Genomic DNA, 18438 nt, shown 5'->3' with positions numbered 1-18438 from the left:
GGACTATGAACAAACTTTGAACTCTAATAACATGAATGCTCAAGTGTTTGAGTGTTCTGGTTGATCAGTAGGTGGCTCTCATTAAATAAACAGGTGTTTTTTAAAAGAAAGAAACAGAGCCAGTGAGACAGCTTACCTAGGAGGGGGCCAGGTGATGGCACACCTGGTTAAGCACACACATTACAGTGTGCAAGGAATCAGGTTTGAGCCCCTGGTCCCCACCCACAGGGGGATAGCTTCACAAGTGGTAAAGTAGGGCTACAGATGTCTATCTCCCTATGTCTTTATGCAACAATAAAGAAAGAAAAAAAAGAAAAAAGAAGCTTACCTGGGAACACGTTAACTTTGCCACACACATGATCCAGGCTCAAACCCCAACCTTTATAGCACTGAGAGAAGCTTAGTCCTGTGGCATCTCTCCCCCCAACACACACTCTTTTTCTATGTAAAAAAGTTATCTCAGTAATGAAGCCCCAGTGGTGACAAAAATAATCAACTAAAACATTTAATAAAATAAAGGCACAGATTCTTCTAAGAAATGTGTGTACATCAATAATTTACTCTGAGATCCAGCTAAAAATAAAATGCACTGAAGAATCAATAGAAGGACAGACAGGTAAGTGATAAAGTACTTTAAAAATAAAGCAAGCAATAGCAGAATCAAGGCAGCGGATATATGAATGTTCACTGTAAAACTCTTCTACCTGTTGCCTGCGTTTGAAATTTTTCATAAAATGTTCTCAGTCCCTACATATATTAGATAGGATCTTTCAGAATTTGTCCCAAGTGCGATTCAAATCAATTCAACAGGCGGCTTCCTAGAGAGCTTGTCCATTAATGGCGAACAGCACAGCATCTGGCAGCTGGCAGTAGGGGCAGGCTCTGCTCCTTTTCCTGCTTTCTGGGGGCAATCTGCTTCTTGATGCCAGGTTGGCAAGAACCTTGCACACATCCCTAACTGATACATGCAGTAAGATATTGAGCCATGTGAATCACTGGCACCAAGAGCACAAAACAGTAAGATTTAAAAAAAAAAAAAAAAAACTCCTATGGGAACTTGTAAACACCATGTTAAATGAGATAAGAAAAAGAGAGGGACACATGTCAAATGATCTCAACTATAAGAAAAACTTGAGAAATAAGGACACAGAGGGAGATCACAAAGTGAAGCTTGAAGTGGGTGTGGTGTATTACATGAAAGCAGGGTTCAGGTCCTGAAACATGATGGCAGAGGAGGACCTAGTGGGGGTTGTATTCTTATGTGGAAATGTTAAAGCCTAAATCCATGTACAAACTATTGTGTTATACTGTTGACTGCAAACCATTAATCCCCCAGTAAAGAAATTTAAAAAGGAAATACAGCATAAGAATCACTCTCTATTCTTCATGCCCTTCCACTTAACTGCCCCCATCTTATCCTACTGTCTACTGGATTGTTGGAAAAATCATGACATTTTTTCCGTTTTTCTATGCAAAAATACATCATAACTTTTCCGACAACCCTATATCTTATGAACCATCATTTTTCTTGGTTTTTGACAGTGTGAGAAACAGAGAGAGAAAGAGACAGAGAGGAGGAGAGACATCCACAGTACTGCTCCAATGCTCACTCCTGAAGCTTCCCCTGCAGGACCGGTAGCTTGAACCTAGGTCCTCACACATGACAGATAACATGTGTGTTCTGCCACGTGAGCAACCACCCATCCTGATTCTTCTTGATTTAACGTTTTAAATTCTGTAACTGCCTAGACTCAAACATAGAATAAAGGCCAACATTAAATGGAAGTGCAGACAGAAATTCAAAACCAGGTAAAACTAACCAATGAAGCTAGGCAGAAGTATTTTGGTAAGGAGGAGGCTATAATTATAGGGATCAGCAAGAGTGGGCCTTTGGGCTGCTAACAATGTCCTATTTCTTCATTGAAATAGAGGCTATACAAGTGTGTCCATTTATAAACAACAGACTGATGATTTACACACTTGTTTTATGCTCAAATTCTTTTTTTTATTTTTTTATATTTATTTTCCCTTTTTGTTGCCCTTTTTGTTTTTCATTGTTGTAGTTATTATTGTTGTTATTATTGTTGATGATGTGGTCGTTGTTGGATAGGACAGAGAGAAATGGAGAGAGGAGGGGAAGACAGAGAGGGGGAGAGAAAGACAGACACCTGCAGAGCTGCTTCACTGCCTGTGAAGCGACTCCCCTGCAGGTGGGGAGCCGGGGGCTCGAACTGGGATCCTTCTGCCAGTCCTTGCACTTTGCACCACGTGCGCTTAACCCGCTGTACTACAGCCCGACTCCCAGCTCAAATTCTTATAAACCTTTTACATAAAAACCTTTACTCTTTTCTCCACCTGCAGGGGAGACACTTCATGAGCAGGGATGCAGGTGTCTCTCTGTCTCTCCTCTCTCCCTCAATTTCTCTGTCCTATCAAATTAAAAAAGAAAGAAAAATCTTTAATGTTTAAATAAATGAACCTTTTAAAAAGGAAAACGAAATAAACTGTATTTTACTAAAACAAAAACTATTCAAAAGCACGTAATGAGCAAATTGGCAAAAATTGTGTATTTTTGTATACAGTATGAAAATATGTACTAATCAGCATATATTGACGTATTTATTTCCTATTTTAATAAAAGTCTAAATCTAATTTGGAGAAAGAATTATCATAAATTTGGCTGTCTTTGAAATGCTAGTAATCACAACAGTAACATTTTCTTTTAAAGTATGTGTGTGTGATTACATAAGAAACAGAGAAATAAAATCCTAAGCAGGATAGCACTAGGTTACAGGCATACACTTATATACCTCCCCGGTTCTGTCTGAAATAAATCAATATTATAAACAACAAAATACATGAATGGCATGAAAAAGAAAAGGCAAAAGGGGGATATATAGCATAGGGGGTCGGGCGGTAGTGCAGCGGGTTAAGCGCACATGTCGCGAAGCGCAAGGACCAGCTTAAGGATCCCAGTTCGAGCCCCCGACGCCCCACCTGCAGGGGAGTCACTTCACAGGCAGGTGAAGCAGGTCTGCAGGTGTCTATCTTTCTATCCCCCTCTGTCTTCCCCTCTTCTCTCCATTTCTCTCTGTCCTATCCAACGACAGTAACAACAACAATAATAGTAATAATTACAACAATGATTTAAAAAAACAACAAAGGCAACAAAAGGGGGGAAAATGGTCTCTAGGAGCAGTGGATTTGTGGTGCAGGCACCGAGCCCCGGCAATAACCTGGAGGCAAAAAAAAAAAAAAAGGCAAAAACCATCATCTTGGAATAATGCATGTTTGATTAGTTTTCAAAAATGTTTTAGACCAAATTAGGAATACCAATGAGGGCAAGGGTAGTATAAAAAGATAATGCTAAAAGAGTGATTATTATCAATATCTTAAGCTTTCAGTTTTCAGATAATTCAATAGTAGGAGACCAAAAAAATTGCCATTCTTCAGTTGTGCTTTACAATAGGGAATTTTCATTTTAAGCATTATAAAAAAGAAAAAGAAACATAATATCCACCAATCATTCATAAAGTAGAAGTTATAAAATAGGAGCCAGGTGGTGGCACACCTGGTTGAGCGCACATGTTACAGTGCACAAGGGCTCGGGTTTGAGCCCCAGGTCCTCACCTGCAGGGGGAAAGTTTTGGAAAGTGGTGGAGCAGTGCTACAGGTGTCTCTCTGTCTCCCTCCCTCTCTATCACACTCTTCCCCCTCGATTTCTGGCTGTCTCTACCCAGTAAATAAAGAGGGTAAAAAAATTTTTAAAAGAAGTTATAAATGAAACCACTAATTTTCTACAGAATATGGTGGTACTCCTAAGTATTTAAAGAGAAAAAATGCTCAAGATGCTTTAAAAAAATGCTTAAGAGTCACACATTTTACTTCAACCCTTGATCAAAATTATAACTTTGCACTTTAAAAACCTTTGCTGAGTAGACCTACCCTATAACCCTGCAATTCCTCTCCTGGGGACACATCCTAAGAAACAAAACACGCCTATTCAAAATGATCTATGTATACCTATGTTCATAGCAGCATAATCTGTAATAGCCAAAACCTGGAAGCAACCCAGGTGCCCAACAACAGATGAGTGGCTGAGAGAGTTGTGATCTATATACACAATGGAATACTACTCAGCTATTAAGAATGATGAATTCGGGAGTTGGTAGTGCAATGGGTTAAGTGCAGGTGGCACAAAGTGCAAGAACTGGCATAAGAATCCTGGTTCGAGCCCCTGGCTCCCAACCTGCAGGGGAGTCGCTTCACAAGTGGTGAAGCAGGTCTGCAGGTGTCTGTCTTTCTCTCCCCGTCTTCCCCTCCTCTCTCCATTTCTCTCTGTCCTATCCAACAGCAACAACATTAATAACAACAATAAAATAACAAGAGCAACAAAAAGGAACAAATAAATATTAACAAAAAAAATGATGAATCCACCTACTTTACCTCACTCATCTTGGACGGAGCTTGAAGGAATCGTGTTAAGTGAGATAAGCCAGAAGAGAATAAATATGGGATGATCCCACTCATAGACAGAAGTTGAAAAATAAGAACAGAAGAGAAAACACAAAGTAGAACTTGGACTGGAGTTGGTGTATTGCACCAGAGTCAAAGACTCTGGGGTTGGGGGGAGGGTTCAGGTCCTGGAACATGATGGCAGAGGAGGACCTAGAGGGGATTGGTATGTGAAAAACTGAGAAATGTTACACATGTACAAACTGTGTTTTACTGTCGACTGTAAACCATTAATCCCCCCTAATAAAAGAAAAAAGAAAGAAAAAACTTGGCTGGAAAGTTCTTACCCATCGCCTCCTTTTCAAAGACCAAATGGTACTGATTCCTACCCCTTTATGATGGATTTCTTCTCACCACGGTTCTAATGACATCTCCAAGTCTGCAACTGGAGTCTGGATAGAGAATCACACCCATCCTCTGTGCTCAACACCACAACAAAAATGCTGGGTGGCTCAGTACACAATATTGAGGCAGGAAGTGTGTCCTATCAAGTGCGACAAACTACTTTCTGAGGGTTTCTGAATCCGAATGTGTAATCCAAACAACAAGAGTCTTACCCTGGAGTGGAGAACCTTCAGCACACATAGGTTTGATGGGTACTTAGAGGAAACTCTCCAACACCTGTACAGTACCAAGTTCCTCTCATACATTCTCCGCAGTAACCACCAATATAGTCATATCCATTTGCAGTAATGCCCAGAAGAGACTTTTTAAACATCACTTAAAACTACAGTATTTGTAAGAACATGTTATTTTAAAATGTTTATCCTTACCCAGTGGAGGCTGAAGTAAGTCCCCTTTCTTTTCACATGTCCCAACAGGTCGTATGTCAGGAGAATCAACAAGTCTCCAAAAGTCATTTCTGTTGTCACTACCATCCAACCGTAAACGAAGCCTGGCACCAGTAATGCCGACGACGGTAGCAATACATACTGATGTAATACTGCGAGGGTCATGCGCTTCCAATTTCATGCCAACTTTGAAGTCATTGGTTGGTGGAATCTTAGACTATAAATAAAATTCTATTAAAATGCATCAACTATAAGAAAAACAAATGATCTGTTATATTTACAAAGAAAAACTTGAAGAACATTTTAGGTAACACTCATAGCAGGTGGTAGGTACTACAAGAGTTAGGGGGAAAAAAAGATATTCTCCAAACCTTCTCTTTGGAAACACACACACACCACACCATAACACACACACACACACACACACACACACACACACACCACACCACACACACACCACACACACACATACACCACACACACACCACCACCACCACCACCACCACCACCACCACCACCACCCCCCCCAGAGCTGGTCTTACTCCTCTGCCCACTTCCAAGCAACCCAAATACCACCTCTAAAATATACCATGAGTGGTTTTATAAAATAAGAATCTGACTAATCCATTCCCCTTAAAATAAACAGCAAGTTCAAGGCCTCACACCGATCTCTGAACACTGTTCTCACATTATTACTTCCACCCACTCTGTGTTCCACTCAATCTGTGCCACCTCTCGACACTTGGGCTCTTTTACATCCTTGTGTTTTTGCTTTGGATGTTCTCTCTGCCTGAAATACCCTTTCCCTTCCTCACTCTAGTCATTTCAGCACCTGTTTTGTGAGCCTTCCCAGTATAGTTATCATATCCTCACAATTCATTGTTTACATATGCCTTTCCCTCCAGATAAAAAGTCAAAAAGGCTTAATATACCTGACATCGAGTGAATTCTTAGTGAAGTAATGCCCGAATCCATCTGGCTTTTCCATGACACTGTCACACCCATATGGATATGCCCTCTCATTACCAGAACCCAAGAGTCAGACAGTAAAGAGTCAACAAACTAGCCCTTCTGCAAATGGACAGTTGACATCAGTGTAAACAGTATCACAGAACGTTGGCATACCTGTCTGAAGCATTCTAGTGGGGCACTTATAGAGCCAGTCTCTTTCAAGTAATCATCCCAATGGAAATCATCTAGAAAGAAAGGACGAGATGCTTTTTTTGCCAGTATGCACAATATCTATACTGACTTTCTAAGGGAAAAAGGTTTCAGTACGTATCTCTTTAAAATTCCCTTCTAAAAGGCTGGGATTGGACCCAGGACTTCATGCATGTAAGGCATGCACTCTACCTGAGTCCACTCCCTAGCCCAGATTGTTTCTTTATTAACTATCAGATCTCCATCAGGGTGTCAAGAATATTACAGCAGAAGAAAGTACCCATCGTTAGTAAAGTCACTGGCGTGCATTAATTTAATGATCTAAATTGTCTACACTTTTCAAAAATATTTATTTTAAAAAGACTATGAGAGGAGAGTAGTAGGGCACTAAAGTAAAAACCCTGTGGTGAGGGGGAGGGTAGACATTTAGCTTCCCGGGGCGGTGGGGGTGGGGGGTAGTGGTGGGTGGGTGGGATGGGACAGTTTTTTGGTGGTGGGAATGGTGTTTATGTACACTCCTATTAAAGTGTAGTCATATAAACCACTATTCAATTAATATGAGAGGGGAAAATTTGATCATATGTCTAGAACTTTTTAAAACATAGACTGAGTCTTTTTAATACATAGGCTAAGTCTTTGATATGTTGACTCTCTCAAAAGCCTAGACCAGGGAGAACAGAAGCAACTGGTGGCACCACTAAATACAAGACGTTGGGTATTATACAGCAAACCCTAACAAAGGGGCTTTTCAAAGTTAACCCAATCACCAAATAATGTGATGATAACAATAACTATCCATTGTCTTCTTGAACCCTAAGACAGAGGGAACCTCACATTTCCACTATAGAGCCTATATTTCCCCCAGTTCTGGAACCTTAGGGTGGGTCCCACTTTCCTGCATGCTTCTCTCAATTCATATAGAATAATATTGCATCCGCCGATCGCAACCTAATCAACGCAACAAGTGCCACCCCAGCATGCTTCATTTCAGACTGTGTCCAGAGACTTCAGGTGTAGAATGACAACCCTTCAGCTTCATCACTCTGGTGAAACCTTTCCTTTCATAGTAGTCTCTAATTCCATCCCAGGTGGTCCACTCCCCAATAAATTCCCCAAACCTAGATACAGACCAGGTCCCCTGAGATAGAGCATATATGTTCACACATGTCCATAAACCAGGGCAAAATATATACCTGAAAGCAGAAGTACACAAGAGTCTGCAGTGAGTACCCCCCAACACTTCATCTGCACTATTCCAGCCCTTAGGTCCATGATTGTTCAATAATTTGTTTGGCTTTGTATGTTAACTCTCTTTTCAGCCACCAGGTTCCAGATGCCAGCATGATGCCGACCAGACTTCCCTGGACAGACAACCCCACCAATATGTCCTGGAGCTCTGCTTCCCCAGAGCCCCGCCCTACTAGGGAAAGAGAGAGACAGACTGGGAGTATGGATCAACTTGTCAACGCCGGGGAAGCAATTACAGAAGCCAGACCTTCCACCTTCTGCAACCCACAACGACCCTGGATCCATACTCCCAGAGGGATAGAGAATGGGAAAGCTAGCAGGGGAGGGGATAGGATATGGAGATCAGGTGGTGGGAACTGTGTGGAGCTGTACCCCTCCTATCCTATGGTTTTGTTAATGTCTCCTTTCTTAAATTAAAAAAAAAAAAGACTATGAGAGGGCTGAGTGGTGACACGCAGATGAGTGCACATATTACGGTGCTCAAGGATCCAGGCTCAAGCCCCCACCCACATGGGAAAAGCTTCAAGAGTGGTGAAGTAGTACCGCAGGTCTCTCTCTCTCTCCTCCCCCCTTCCCTTTTGATTTCTTTTCGTCTCTATGCAATACATAAATAATTTTTTTAAACTGACTCTATTCTCTTAAAAAAGATATTGGGATCCATGATTGCTCAACAAATTGTTTGGCTTCGTATGTTGACTCTCTTTTCAATCACCAGGTTCCAGATGCCACCAGGATGCTGGCCAGGCTTCCCTGGATTGAAGACCCCACCAATGTGTCCTGGAGCTCAGCTTCCCCAGAGACATACCTTACTAGGGAAAGAGAGAGGCAGACTGGGAGTATGGACCGACCAGTCAACGCCCATGTTCAGCGGGGAAGCAATTACAGAAGCCAGACCTTCTACCTTCTGCAACCCTCAACGACCCTGGGTCCATGCTCCCAGAGGGCTAGAGAATGGGAAAGCTATCAGGGGAGGGGGTGGGTTATGGAGAGTGGGTGGTGGGAATTGTGTGGAGTTGTACCCCTCCTACCTTATGTTTTTGTTCATTAATCCTTTCTTAAATAAAAAAATTTAAAAAAAGATATTGTATGCCATGACAAGTTGTATTTATTCCAGGTATGCAAGCTGGTTCAATACATGCAAATCAATAAATGTGACCTACGATCAACAAAATGAAAACTAAAAATCACATGATTATTTCAATAGATGCAGAGAAAGCTTTTGATAAGATTTGATACCCTTTCATGATCAAAAGAAGAGGGATAGATGGGAAATTCCTCAAAACAAGTTAAGTCTACATCAGACGTAATGGCGAGAAACTCAAAGTATTCCCTCTTCTAACAGGTACAGGGCAGGGTTGCCCACTGTCATCATTTAAGTCCTAGCCATAGCAATGAGGCAAGAGAAAAGAATTGGAAGAGAAGGAAAACTGTTACTGTTTGCAGATGATATGACAGTATATATAGAAATCCAAATGAATTCAGTAAAAAACTCTTGGACTATTAAATAATATAGGGAGGTCTGGGCAGGTTACAAAATACAAGGGGGCCATGCGGTGGCACACCCAGTTAAGCACACGTCGTACTAAGTGCAAGAACCAGTAGAAAGATCCAGGTTTAAGCCTGGATCCCCACCTAAAGCGGGTCCACTTCACAAGCAGTGAAGCAGGTGTCTCTCTGTCTCTCCCCCTCTCAATTTCTCTCTGTCCGAATAGCCAATAAAATGAAAAAAAAATGGCCACCAGGAGCAGTGGATTTATAGTGCTGGCACTGAGTCCCAGCAATAACCCCGGAGGCAAAAAAAAAAAAAAATCAATATACAAAAGCCAGTGGCAGTCCTCTATGCAAACACTAAACTAAAAGAAGAAGAAATCCAGAAATTGACTCCTTTTATAGCACCAAAAAGAATCAAATATTTAGGAATAAAGTTAACAAAGAAGGCAAAAGATTTGTACAATGAAAATTATGAGTTAATATTCAAGGAAACAGAAAGAGATATAGGGTCAGGTGGTGGCATACTCAGTTGACCACATATATCACCATGCACAAGGACCTGGGTTCAAACCCCTGCACCCCACCTGCAGGGAAGAAGCTTCAGGAGTAGTGAAGCAGTACTGCAGTTTTCTTTCTGTCTCTGTCTCTGTCTCTCTACCTCCCTATCCCCCCACCCCTCTCAATTTCTCTCCGTTCTATCCAATACAAGAAGAAGGAGGGGGGAAGAAGAGGAGGAGGAGGAGGAAGAGAATGGAAAACAGACAGACAGACAGACAAAGAAATACAAAGAAATGGAATGATATCCCATGCTCCTAGATTGGAAGAATTAACATTAAAAATAGCCATTCTACCCAGAGTCATATACAAATTTAATGCCATCCTTAAAAGTCCCACCAAATTTATTTAAGGAAACAAAACAAAAACTACAAATGTTTATCTGGAACAAGAAAATACCTAAGATCACCAAAGTAATCCTGAGGAAAAGGAATAAGAATGGAAGTATCACACTTCCTGACCTCAACTTATAGTACAAGGCTACTACTATGATTAAAACTGCCTTGAATTGGAATCAAAACAGAAACACATACCAGTGGGATAGAATTCAATGCTCAGAAATAAGCCTCCACACCTACAGACAATTTTTGATAAGGGAGTCCAATATATTAAATGGAGAAAGAAGAGTCTCTTCAACAAATGGTGTTAGAAAAACCGGGCTGAAGCATGCCGACAAATGAAACTGAAATACTGCACATCGCCATGCACAGAAGTGAACTCAAAGTGCATCGAAGACATGAACATTAGGCCAGAAACTACCAAGCACGTAGAAAACACTGGCAGAACACCTCATGATCTATGTCTCGGAAATGTCTTCAAAGACTCAAGTCCAAGAGCAAGGAAAACAAAACCAAAAGTAAACTGGGATTACATCAAACTGAAATGCTTCCACACAGCAGAGAGAGTCATCACCAAACCAGAAATACACCCTACAGAATGGGAGAAAATCTTTAAGTTGGGAGTCGGGTGATAGCGCAGCGGGTTAAGCACACGTGGCGCCAAATGCAAGGACTGGCCTAAGGATCCCAGTTTGAGCCCCCGGCTCCCCACCTGCAGGGGGTTGCTTCACAGGCGGTGAAGCAGGTCTGCAGGTGTCTGTCTTTCTCTCCCCCTCTGTCTTCCCCTCCTCTCTCCATTTCTCTCTGCCCTATCCAACAACAATGACATCAATAACAATAATAATAACTACAACAATAAAACAACAAGGGCAACAAAAGGGAATACATAAATATTAAAAAAAATCTTTAAGTGACATATATTAGATCCAGGGTAATAGCCAATATACATAAAGTGCTCACTAAAATCAGGAAAGAAAAGAAAAGAGAAGAAAAGAACCCCATTAAAAATGGAGTAAGGACATGGACAGAATCTTTACTAAAGAAGAGACCCAGAGGACCAATAGACATGAGAAAGTGCTCAAATTCACTGATTATCAGAGAAATGCTAATAAGGATAACAATGATATATATCACTTTATATGGGTGACAATGCCATATATTAGGAAGAATAGAAATAACAAATGTTGGTGATGATGTGGGGTAAAAAGAATCTTCTTTTTTAATTTTATTTATTGGGGAGTTAATGTTTTACATTCAACAGTAAATACAGTAGTTTGTACATGCATAACATTTCTCAGTTTTCCACATAACAATACAACAACCCCCACTAGGTCTTCTGTCATCCTTTTCCAGGACCTGTACTCTCCCCCCCCCACACACCCAAGTCTTGTACTTTGGTGCAATACACAAACTCCAGTTCAGGTTCTACTTGTGTTTTCTCTTCTGATCTTATTTTTCAACTTCTGCCTGAGAGTGAGGTCCTCCCATATTCATCCTTCTGTTTCTGACTTATTTCACTTAACATGATTTCTTCAAGCTCCATGTAAGATGGGCTGAAAACAGTGAAATCACCATTTTTAATAGTTGAGTAGTATTCCATTGTGTATACAGAACACAACTTGCTCAGCCACTCATCTGTTGTTGGACACCTGGGTTGCTTCCAGGTTTTGGCTATTACAAATTGTGCTGCTATGAACAGAGGTATACACAAATCTTTTTGGATGGGTGTGTTGGGTTCCTTAGGATATATCCCCAGGAGAGGAATTGCAGGATCATAGGGTACGTCCATTTCTAGCCTTCTGAGAGCTCTCCAGACTGTTCTCCACAGAGGTTGGACCAATTTACATTCCCACCAGCAGTGAAAGAGGGTAAAAGGAATCCTTTTACACTGCCGGTGGGAATCTGAATTGATCTAACCTTTGTGGAAAACAGTCTGGAGATTTCTCAGAATACTAGAGCTGGACATACCTCACAACCTAGCAACTTCTCTCCTAGAGATTTATCCAAAGGAAACAGAAACAGCTATTCAAAGAGATCTGTGTACACGCAAGTTCACAGTGGCACAATTCATAATAGCCCCAACTTGGAAGCAACCCAGATGTCCAAGAACAGAGGAGTGGCTGAGAAAGTTGTGATACATGTATCAGGAGCACGCAGCTATTGAAAGTGCCTCTTCTTGGATGGAACTTGAAGGAGTCCCGTAAGTGAGATAAGACAAAAAGACAAGAACAAATACCAGATGATCTCACTTATAGATGGAACTTAAGAAACAAGGACAGAAAAAGAAAAGTGCAAAGCAAGACTTGGACTGGGTAGGGTATGCTGCACCAAAACAAAGGAGTCTGGGGAAGGAAGGGCAGAGAGTTAAGTACAGTTTTCAAGTTTCTGTGGTATGAAAGTGCCACCATGGCTGACTATGAGGTACCATGGTGAAGTCACCAAGCGCAAACTTAGGAAGACGTGCACAGCTGACTCTCCCAAGTTTGCGTGTGTCAGGTTTGGCATGATACCATATTTACACACGTGTATATGCACACATACGACATGTCACACTAGGAAAGTCATACACAGCACTGTACACTTGTTATTTAATAAACCTCAGAACTCTTGGTTTTTTTAAATTAGGTTTAATTTTATTTCTTTTTCTTTTTTTTCCCCCAGGGTTACAGCTGGCGCTTGGTGTCAGAACTATGAATCCACTGCTCCTAGTGAATATTTTTTTCCCTGTGTCAGGATCCCGGTTCAATCCCCCAGCTCCCCACCTGCAGGGGAGTCGCTTCACAGGTGGTGAAGCAGGACTGCAGGTGTCTTTCTCTCCTCTCTGTCTTCCCCTCCTCTCTCCATTTCTTAATCCTATCCAACAACAATGACATCAATAACAATAACAATAAAACAAGGGCAACAAAAGGGAATAAATAAATATTTTAAATTAAAAAAACAAAGCATAGAGGGGCTAGGCAGTAGCACAGCAGGTAAAGTGCACATTATGCCAAGCGCAAGGACCAGCTTAAGGATCCTGGTTCAAGCCCCCGGCTCCCCACCTGCAGATGGGTCGCTTCGCAAGCAGTGAAGTAGGTCTGCAGATGTCTATCTTTCTCTTCTCCTCTCTGTCTTCCCCTTTTCTCTCGATTTCTCTCTGTCCTATCCAACAACAATAATAACAACAATGACAATAACAACAAGGGCAACAAATGGGAAAAAACAGCCTCCAGGAGCAGTGGATTTATAGTGCAGGCATGGAGCCCCAGCGATAACACGTAAGGCAAAAAAAAAAAAAAAACAGAAAAATATGTTATGAGGGGGCTGGGTGGTAGCACAACAGGTTAAAGACACATAACGCAAAGCACAAGGGCTGGCATAAGGATCCCGGTTCGAGCCCCAGACCCCCACCTGCAGGGGAGTCGCTTCGCAAGCGATGAAGCTGGTCTGCAGGTGTCTATCTTTCTCTTCCTCTCTCTGTCTTCCTGTTCTCTCAAGACTTCTCTCTGTCCTATCCAACCACAACAACAGCTATAACAACAACAATAATAATAACTACAACAAGGGCAGCAACAAAAAAAAAATGGGGAAAATGCCCTCCAGGAGCAGTGGATTTGTAGTGCAGGCACTGAGCCAACAGTAACCCTGGAGGCAAAAAAAAATGTCATGACTTTTATGACAACACAATACATAATACTTTTTTAATACCCTATCAGCATTTGTATCTGAATGTGTTACAGTTTGATCTGTCAAATCCTTTATATACCAACACCCTGTAATAGTATCATTTTCCATCATATTTGTTATTAACTGTGCAACCACTGGAACCATAATTGTTTTTCTTTATTCATAAGACAAAAGTTTCACTTTCAAAACAGTCCAGCTTAGCTGCCCATGTGCTGAGAACATACCAATAATGTGATAGGGGAAACAAACACTACTCTAGGCCTTATGCATTTAGATCTGACATGTCTACAACTACCACAGCTGGAATTCCTGACCAGAAGCCAAAACAGTCTGAAAACCTCAGCTGTGCCTGAGGCCTCAGTCTGCTTCTACATTTTATCCTCACTGAGCGTGTGTGTGTGTGTGTGTGTGTGTGTGTGTGTGTGTTTTCTCTCCAAAGGGAGACTAGAAAATGATAGGTCTGTTCGCGAAACCGGTGTACATAAATAACCTGGCTACCTGATCATTTTTTGCACATGCCATGGCCCTTCTGTCTGATTTGTGATCAATTCTAATCCATGCAGTTGTTCAAACATCTTTTGACATCTTGGACAATAATATGTATACCTTCCATTAGCCTTTTCCAAAGTTAATCAGAATCAGAGTGTCCTCGACCAGGGCTGGGTTTGGAATCAGAGGCCATGTGAAGAAGAGCGGCGAAAATATCTACAGCGTCATGTTTCTTAGAGGAATGACTTCTCCATAGCTTTGATCACAATTGTATTGGGGTATTTCGTGTCTATCCTGTGCCCTATGTTCAAAGAGGGTAGAACTCATGTCTGTCTTATTCATTATGGGGTTTACACAGAAGGTCACCAGCATGTGTCAGGCACTGTCCTAGGTACTGTGAGTACAACAATAAAATAGATAAATCGGAGCTTACCTTCTAGTAACCAGTATGCATATGGGGAGGGGTTGTGCATGTATGAGCCTAGCACTCTCAAGCCAACTTTTTCTTTCTTATTTTGCAGAGAGTGCGGAGATCATAGCACTGCTCCACCATCCATGAAGCTCTTTCCAGTGCTATGGTGATACTGGGCTCAAACCCTGGGCCCTGTGCATGTAAAGGGTACATCCTACTGCGTGAGCTTTACCCCCTGCCTCCTTTCTAAGGTGAGATATCAGGGCTAGGCCCCTGAGAAATATCTGCAGATGTCTGTCAATTTGATTGTGCAATCTCATTTTTTTCCAATCCAGTTTGAGAGCTTTGAAAAACTATTCCAACCTTTTTAAGAATATTTTTTCAGGGAGTTGGGCGGTAGCACAGTGGGTTAAACGCACGTGGCGCAAAGTGCAAGGACTGGCGTAAGGATCCCAGTTTGAGCCCCCAGCTCCCCACCTGCAGGGGAGTCACTTCTCGCAGGTGGTGAAGCAGATCTGCAGGTGTCTGTCTTTCTCTCCCCCTCTGTCTTCCCCTCCTCTCTCCATTTCTCTGTCCTATCCAACAACGACATCAATAACAACAACAACAATAACTACAACAATAAAACAACAAGGGCAACAAAAGGGAATAAACAAATAAATAAAAAAGAATATTTTTATGAAATTTCCAGAAGAGGCGATTCTATTGAGACAAAAGTAGTTGCCTGGTATTGCATCAAAGTAAAAGACTCTGGGGTGGGGGGGAAGGGTCCAGGTCCTGGAACATGATGGCAGGGGAGGACCTAGTAGGGGTTGTATTGTTATGTGGGAAACTGGGAAATGTTATCCATGTGCAAACTACTGTATTTTACTGTCAACTGAAAACCATTAATCCCCTAGTAAAGAAATTTTAAAACGTAGTTACCTAAAGCTGGGGGAGAGGAGATAGCCAGTGGTTGCTAAATAGGTATTTCTTTTCTTTGTTTCTTTCTTTCTTTCTTTCTTTCTTTCTTTCTTTCTTTCTTTCTTTCTTTCTTTCTTTTGGGGGGGGGATTAAGATGCTGTAGAGCTGAATCTGTGATGGTGGCTGTACAACTTGTATGCAGCTTAAATGGGCGAGCTGCATGGTGCATGGCTCATAAAAAGATAAAGAGGGACTTACAGGTGTGAGAAACAGCTCTCTAAGCCAAGGGGCTCCACTTCCTTGGAGGGTTGTGGGGGCCACAGGGGCGATCTGAATAAGGTCAATGAGAAAGGGAGCTGAGAGGCACTGGGGCACAACTAATGTGAGGAAGGCGAGAAAGTAGTGGGTAAACTCTGCCACAGCACGGCTGGCAGGGTACGGACCACAGAAGAACAAAGGACAAGGGGTCTGCCTGGAAATCTCCGCCAAATGGAGTAAGTTTTACTTCAGTAGTTTCCCTTCAGCCTCTTATGTGCCTATTACTTATGTTCTTGCATTCTTAAAGAGCGGGCGAGACCCTATCTCCCAAGTCTCTGATAGTGTTATCCACATGTTGCTCACTTCAGTGAGGAACTTAAAGCATGAATAACTTAGGGTTAATACAGTTGAATTTTAGTGAACAAATGCCTAGGTATGGCATTCAGGGCTTTACATTCACTTTCTTAATTCTTTTTTTAAATATTTATTTATTTATTCCCTTTGGTTGCCCTTGTTTTATTGTTGTAGTTATTATTGTTGTTGATGTCCTTGTTGTTGGATAGGACAGAGAGAAATGGAGAGAGGAGGGGAAGACAGAGAGGGGGAGAGAAAGATAGACATCTACAGATCTGCTTCACTGCTTGTGAAGCAACCCCCCTGCAGGTGGGGAGCCTGGGACTGGAACTGGAATCCTTAGCCGGTCCTTGCACTTCGCACCACGTGCGCTTAGCCTGCTACACTACCGCCCGACCCCCGTTTTCTTAATTCTAACGGTTTCACAGAATAAGTAGTAGTATTCCCGTTGTATAAAGAAAAGGGGGGAAAAAAACACTGAATAATTTGCCCAAGGCAACAAGAGCAAAATAAGATATGAGGACAGGATTCTAGGGCTAATCTGTAAGGTTCTCAGTAACTGAGCTCTTAACCATTTACCTGTCTTTTGATCATCAAACAAGGAATTTCACATTGATTTCAATGTTAGGCTTTTCTAAATAACCGGGTCATTTTAATACTGGTAGGACGTGACAAGGAATTAGATTAACTACATAACTTTTGATGTGGCACAATCTACACGGAAATACTTCTAGATCAATTTATCTCTAAACCACAAAGAAATCAAAATATGGTGGTCTGGGAGGTGGCGCAGTGTTAAAGCTTTGGACTCTCAATCATGAGGTCTCGAGTTCGATCCCCGGCAGCACATGTGCCAGAGTGATGTCTGGTTCTTTCTCGCAACTCCTATCTTTCTCATAAATAAATGAAATCTTTAAAAAAATAAATCAAAGTATGTTTGTTCTTTCCTATCACTCAGATTGTATATCACAGGAATTTACTGCACATAGACTACCTCAAAAGCAGTCAAAGCTCATATTACACTGTTAATATATTAATGTGGAGTAAGGAGAAAAAATATGTTGTGTTTTACTACTTAAAAACCTACCACTAGGAGTAGGATGGTGGCACAGTTAAGCGCACATGGCGCAAAGCACATAGACTGGCAGAAGGATCCTGGTTTGAGCCCCCGGCTCCCCACCTGCAGGGGGTTCACTTTACAAGTGGTGAAGCAGGTCTGCAGGTGTCTATCTTCCTCTCCCCCTCTGTCTTACCCTCTGCTCTCAATTTCTCTCTGTCCTATCTGACAACAACGACAGCTATAACAACAATAACAACGACGATGATGATAAACAACAAGGGCAACAAAAAGGGGGTAAAATAAAAAATATATAAAGTTTCTTTTTAAAAAAAAAAACCTACCACTTTGCACAGAAGATGTGCTTGACTGAGATGGTTTTTCTTGAATCTCCTTCTTGTCATTCATTGGTACTAAGAAGAAGAAATTCAAGACAGAAAACAGCAATTCTAGAAGGTCATAGAAACAGTCTGAAGAGCATTTATGGGCTCCAGATCAAACCAATGGGGTTTTCTGTTAACCATGTTTATATACTTTCCCCATATTTGGGAGCTACTCTCTTCCCTGATCCAGCTTTCTAGTCCTTTTTCCAACTATGACACCATCCCCCCAGACAATAACTTGGGTCCACCTGCATATTAGGTGTCAGGCTCAAGCAAAAACTAGTAAAGTCAGGGGCCCTTGGAATATACCTAAAATAGACCTACTAGCTTTTTTCAAAATGGAGACCCCAAATCTTCATCTGCAATATTCTTGCTTTTAGGTTCATGATTAGCCAACAATTTGTTTAGCTTTATATTTTAACTCTTTTCCAGCCACCAGGTTCCAGATGCTACCATGATGCCAACCTGACTTCCCTGGGCAAGCGATCCTACCAATGTGTCCTGGAGCCCCGCTTCCCCAGAGCCCTGCCCCACTAGGGAAACAGACAGGCAGGCTGGGAGTATGGATAGACTTGTCAACACCCATGTTCAGCAGGGAAGCAATTACAGAAGCCAGACCTTCCACTTTCTGCACCCCATAATGACCCTGGGTCCATGCCCAGAGGGAAAAAGAATAGGAAAGCTATCAGGGGAGAGGGTTAGATATGAAGCTCTGTTGATGGGAATTGTGTGGAGTTGTGGCCCCCTTATCCTATGGTCTTGTCAATATTTCCATTTTATAAATAAAAATTTTTTAAAAGAAAGAAAAACTATAAAC

The 18438-nt window shown here is 41.7% G+C and overlaps 1 protein-coding gene across 9 annotated transcripts in view; it reads right to left on the bottom strand.

The window, feature by feature from the left end:
* The window catches only part of SCML2 (Scm polycomb group protein like 2), a 118532-nt gene that overhangs the window by 73438 nt on the left and 26656 nt on the right, over positions 1-18438 (bottom strand). For 4 of the 9 annotated variants that reach the window (XM_060182959.1, XM_060182960.1, XM_060182958.1 and 1 more), the window contains exons 3-5: positions 17583-17651; positions 6432-6502; positions 5289-5523 (exon numbers count right to left, since the gene is read on the bottom strand). The exons of 2 other annotated variants lie outside the window; for them this stretch is intronic. In XM_060182959.1, the coding sequence (XP_060038942.1) occupies positions 5289-5523; positions 6432-6502; positions 17583-17651 (375 nt within the window). The remainder of the gene's footprint in view (positions 1-5288; positions 5524-6431; positions 6503-17582; positions 17652-18438) is intronic. 3 more of the 9 variants (XM_060182963.1, XM_060182964.1, XM_060182961.1) reach the window with 1 other exon arrangement.

The sequence above is a fragment of the Erinaceus europaeus genome, chromosome X, assembly GCF_950295315.1.
Source record: "Erinaceus europaeus chromosome X, mEriEur2.1, whole genome shotgun sequence".
NCBI lineage: Eukaryota > Metazoa > Chordata > Mammalia > Eulipotyphla > Erinaceidae > Erinaceus > Erinaceus europaeus.
This window is presented reverse-complemented; position numbering and strand designations above follow the sequence as displayed.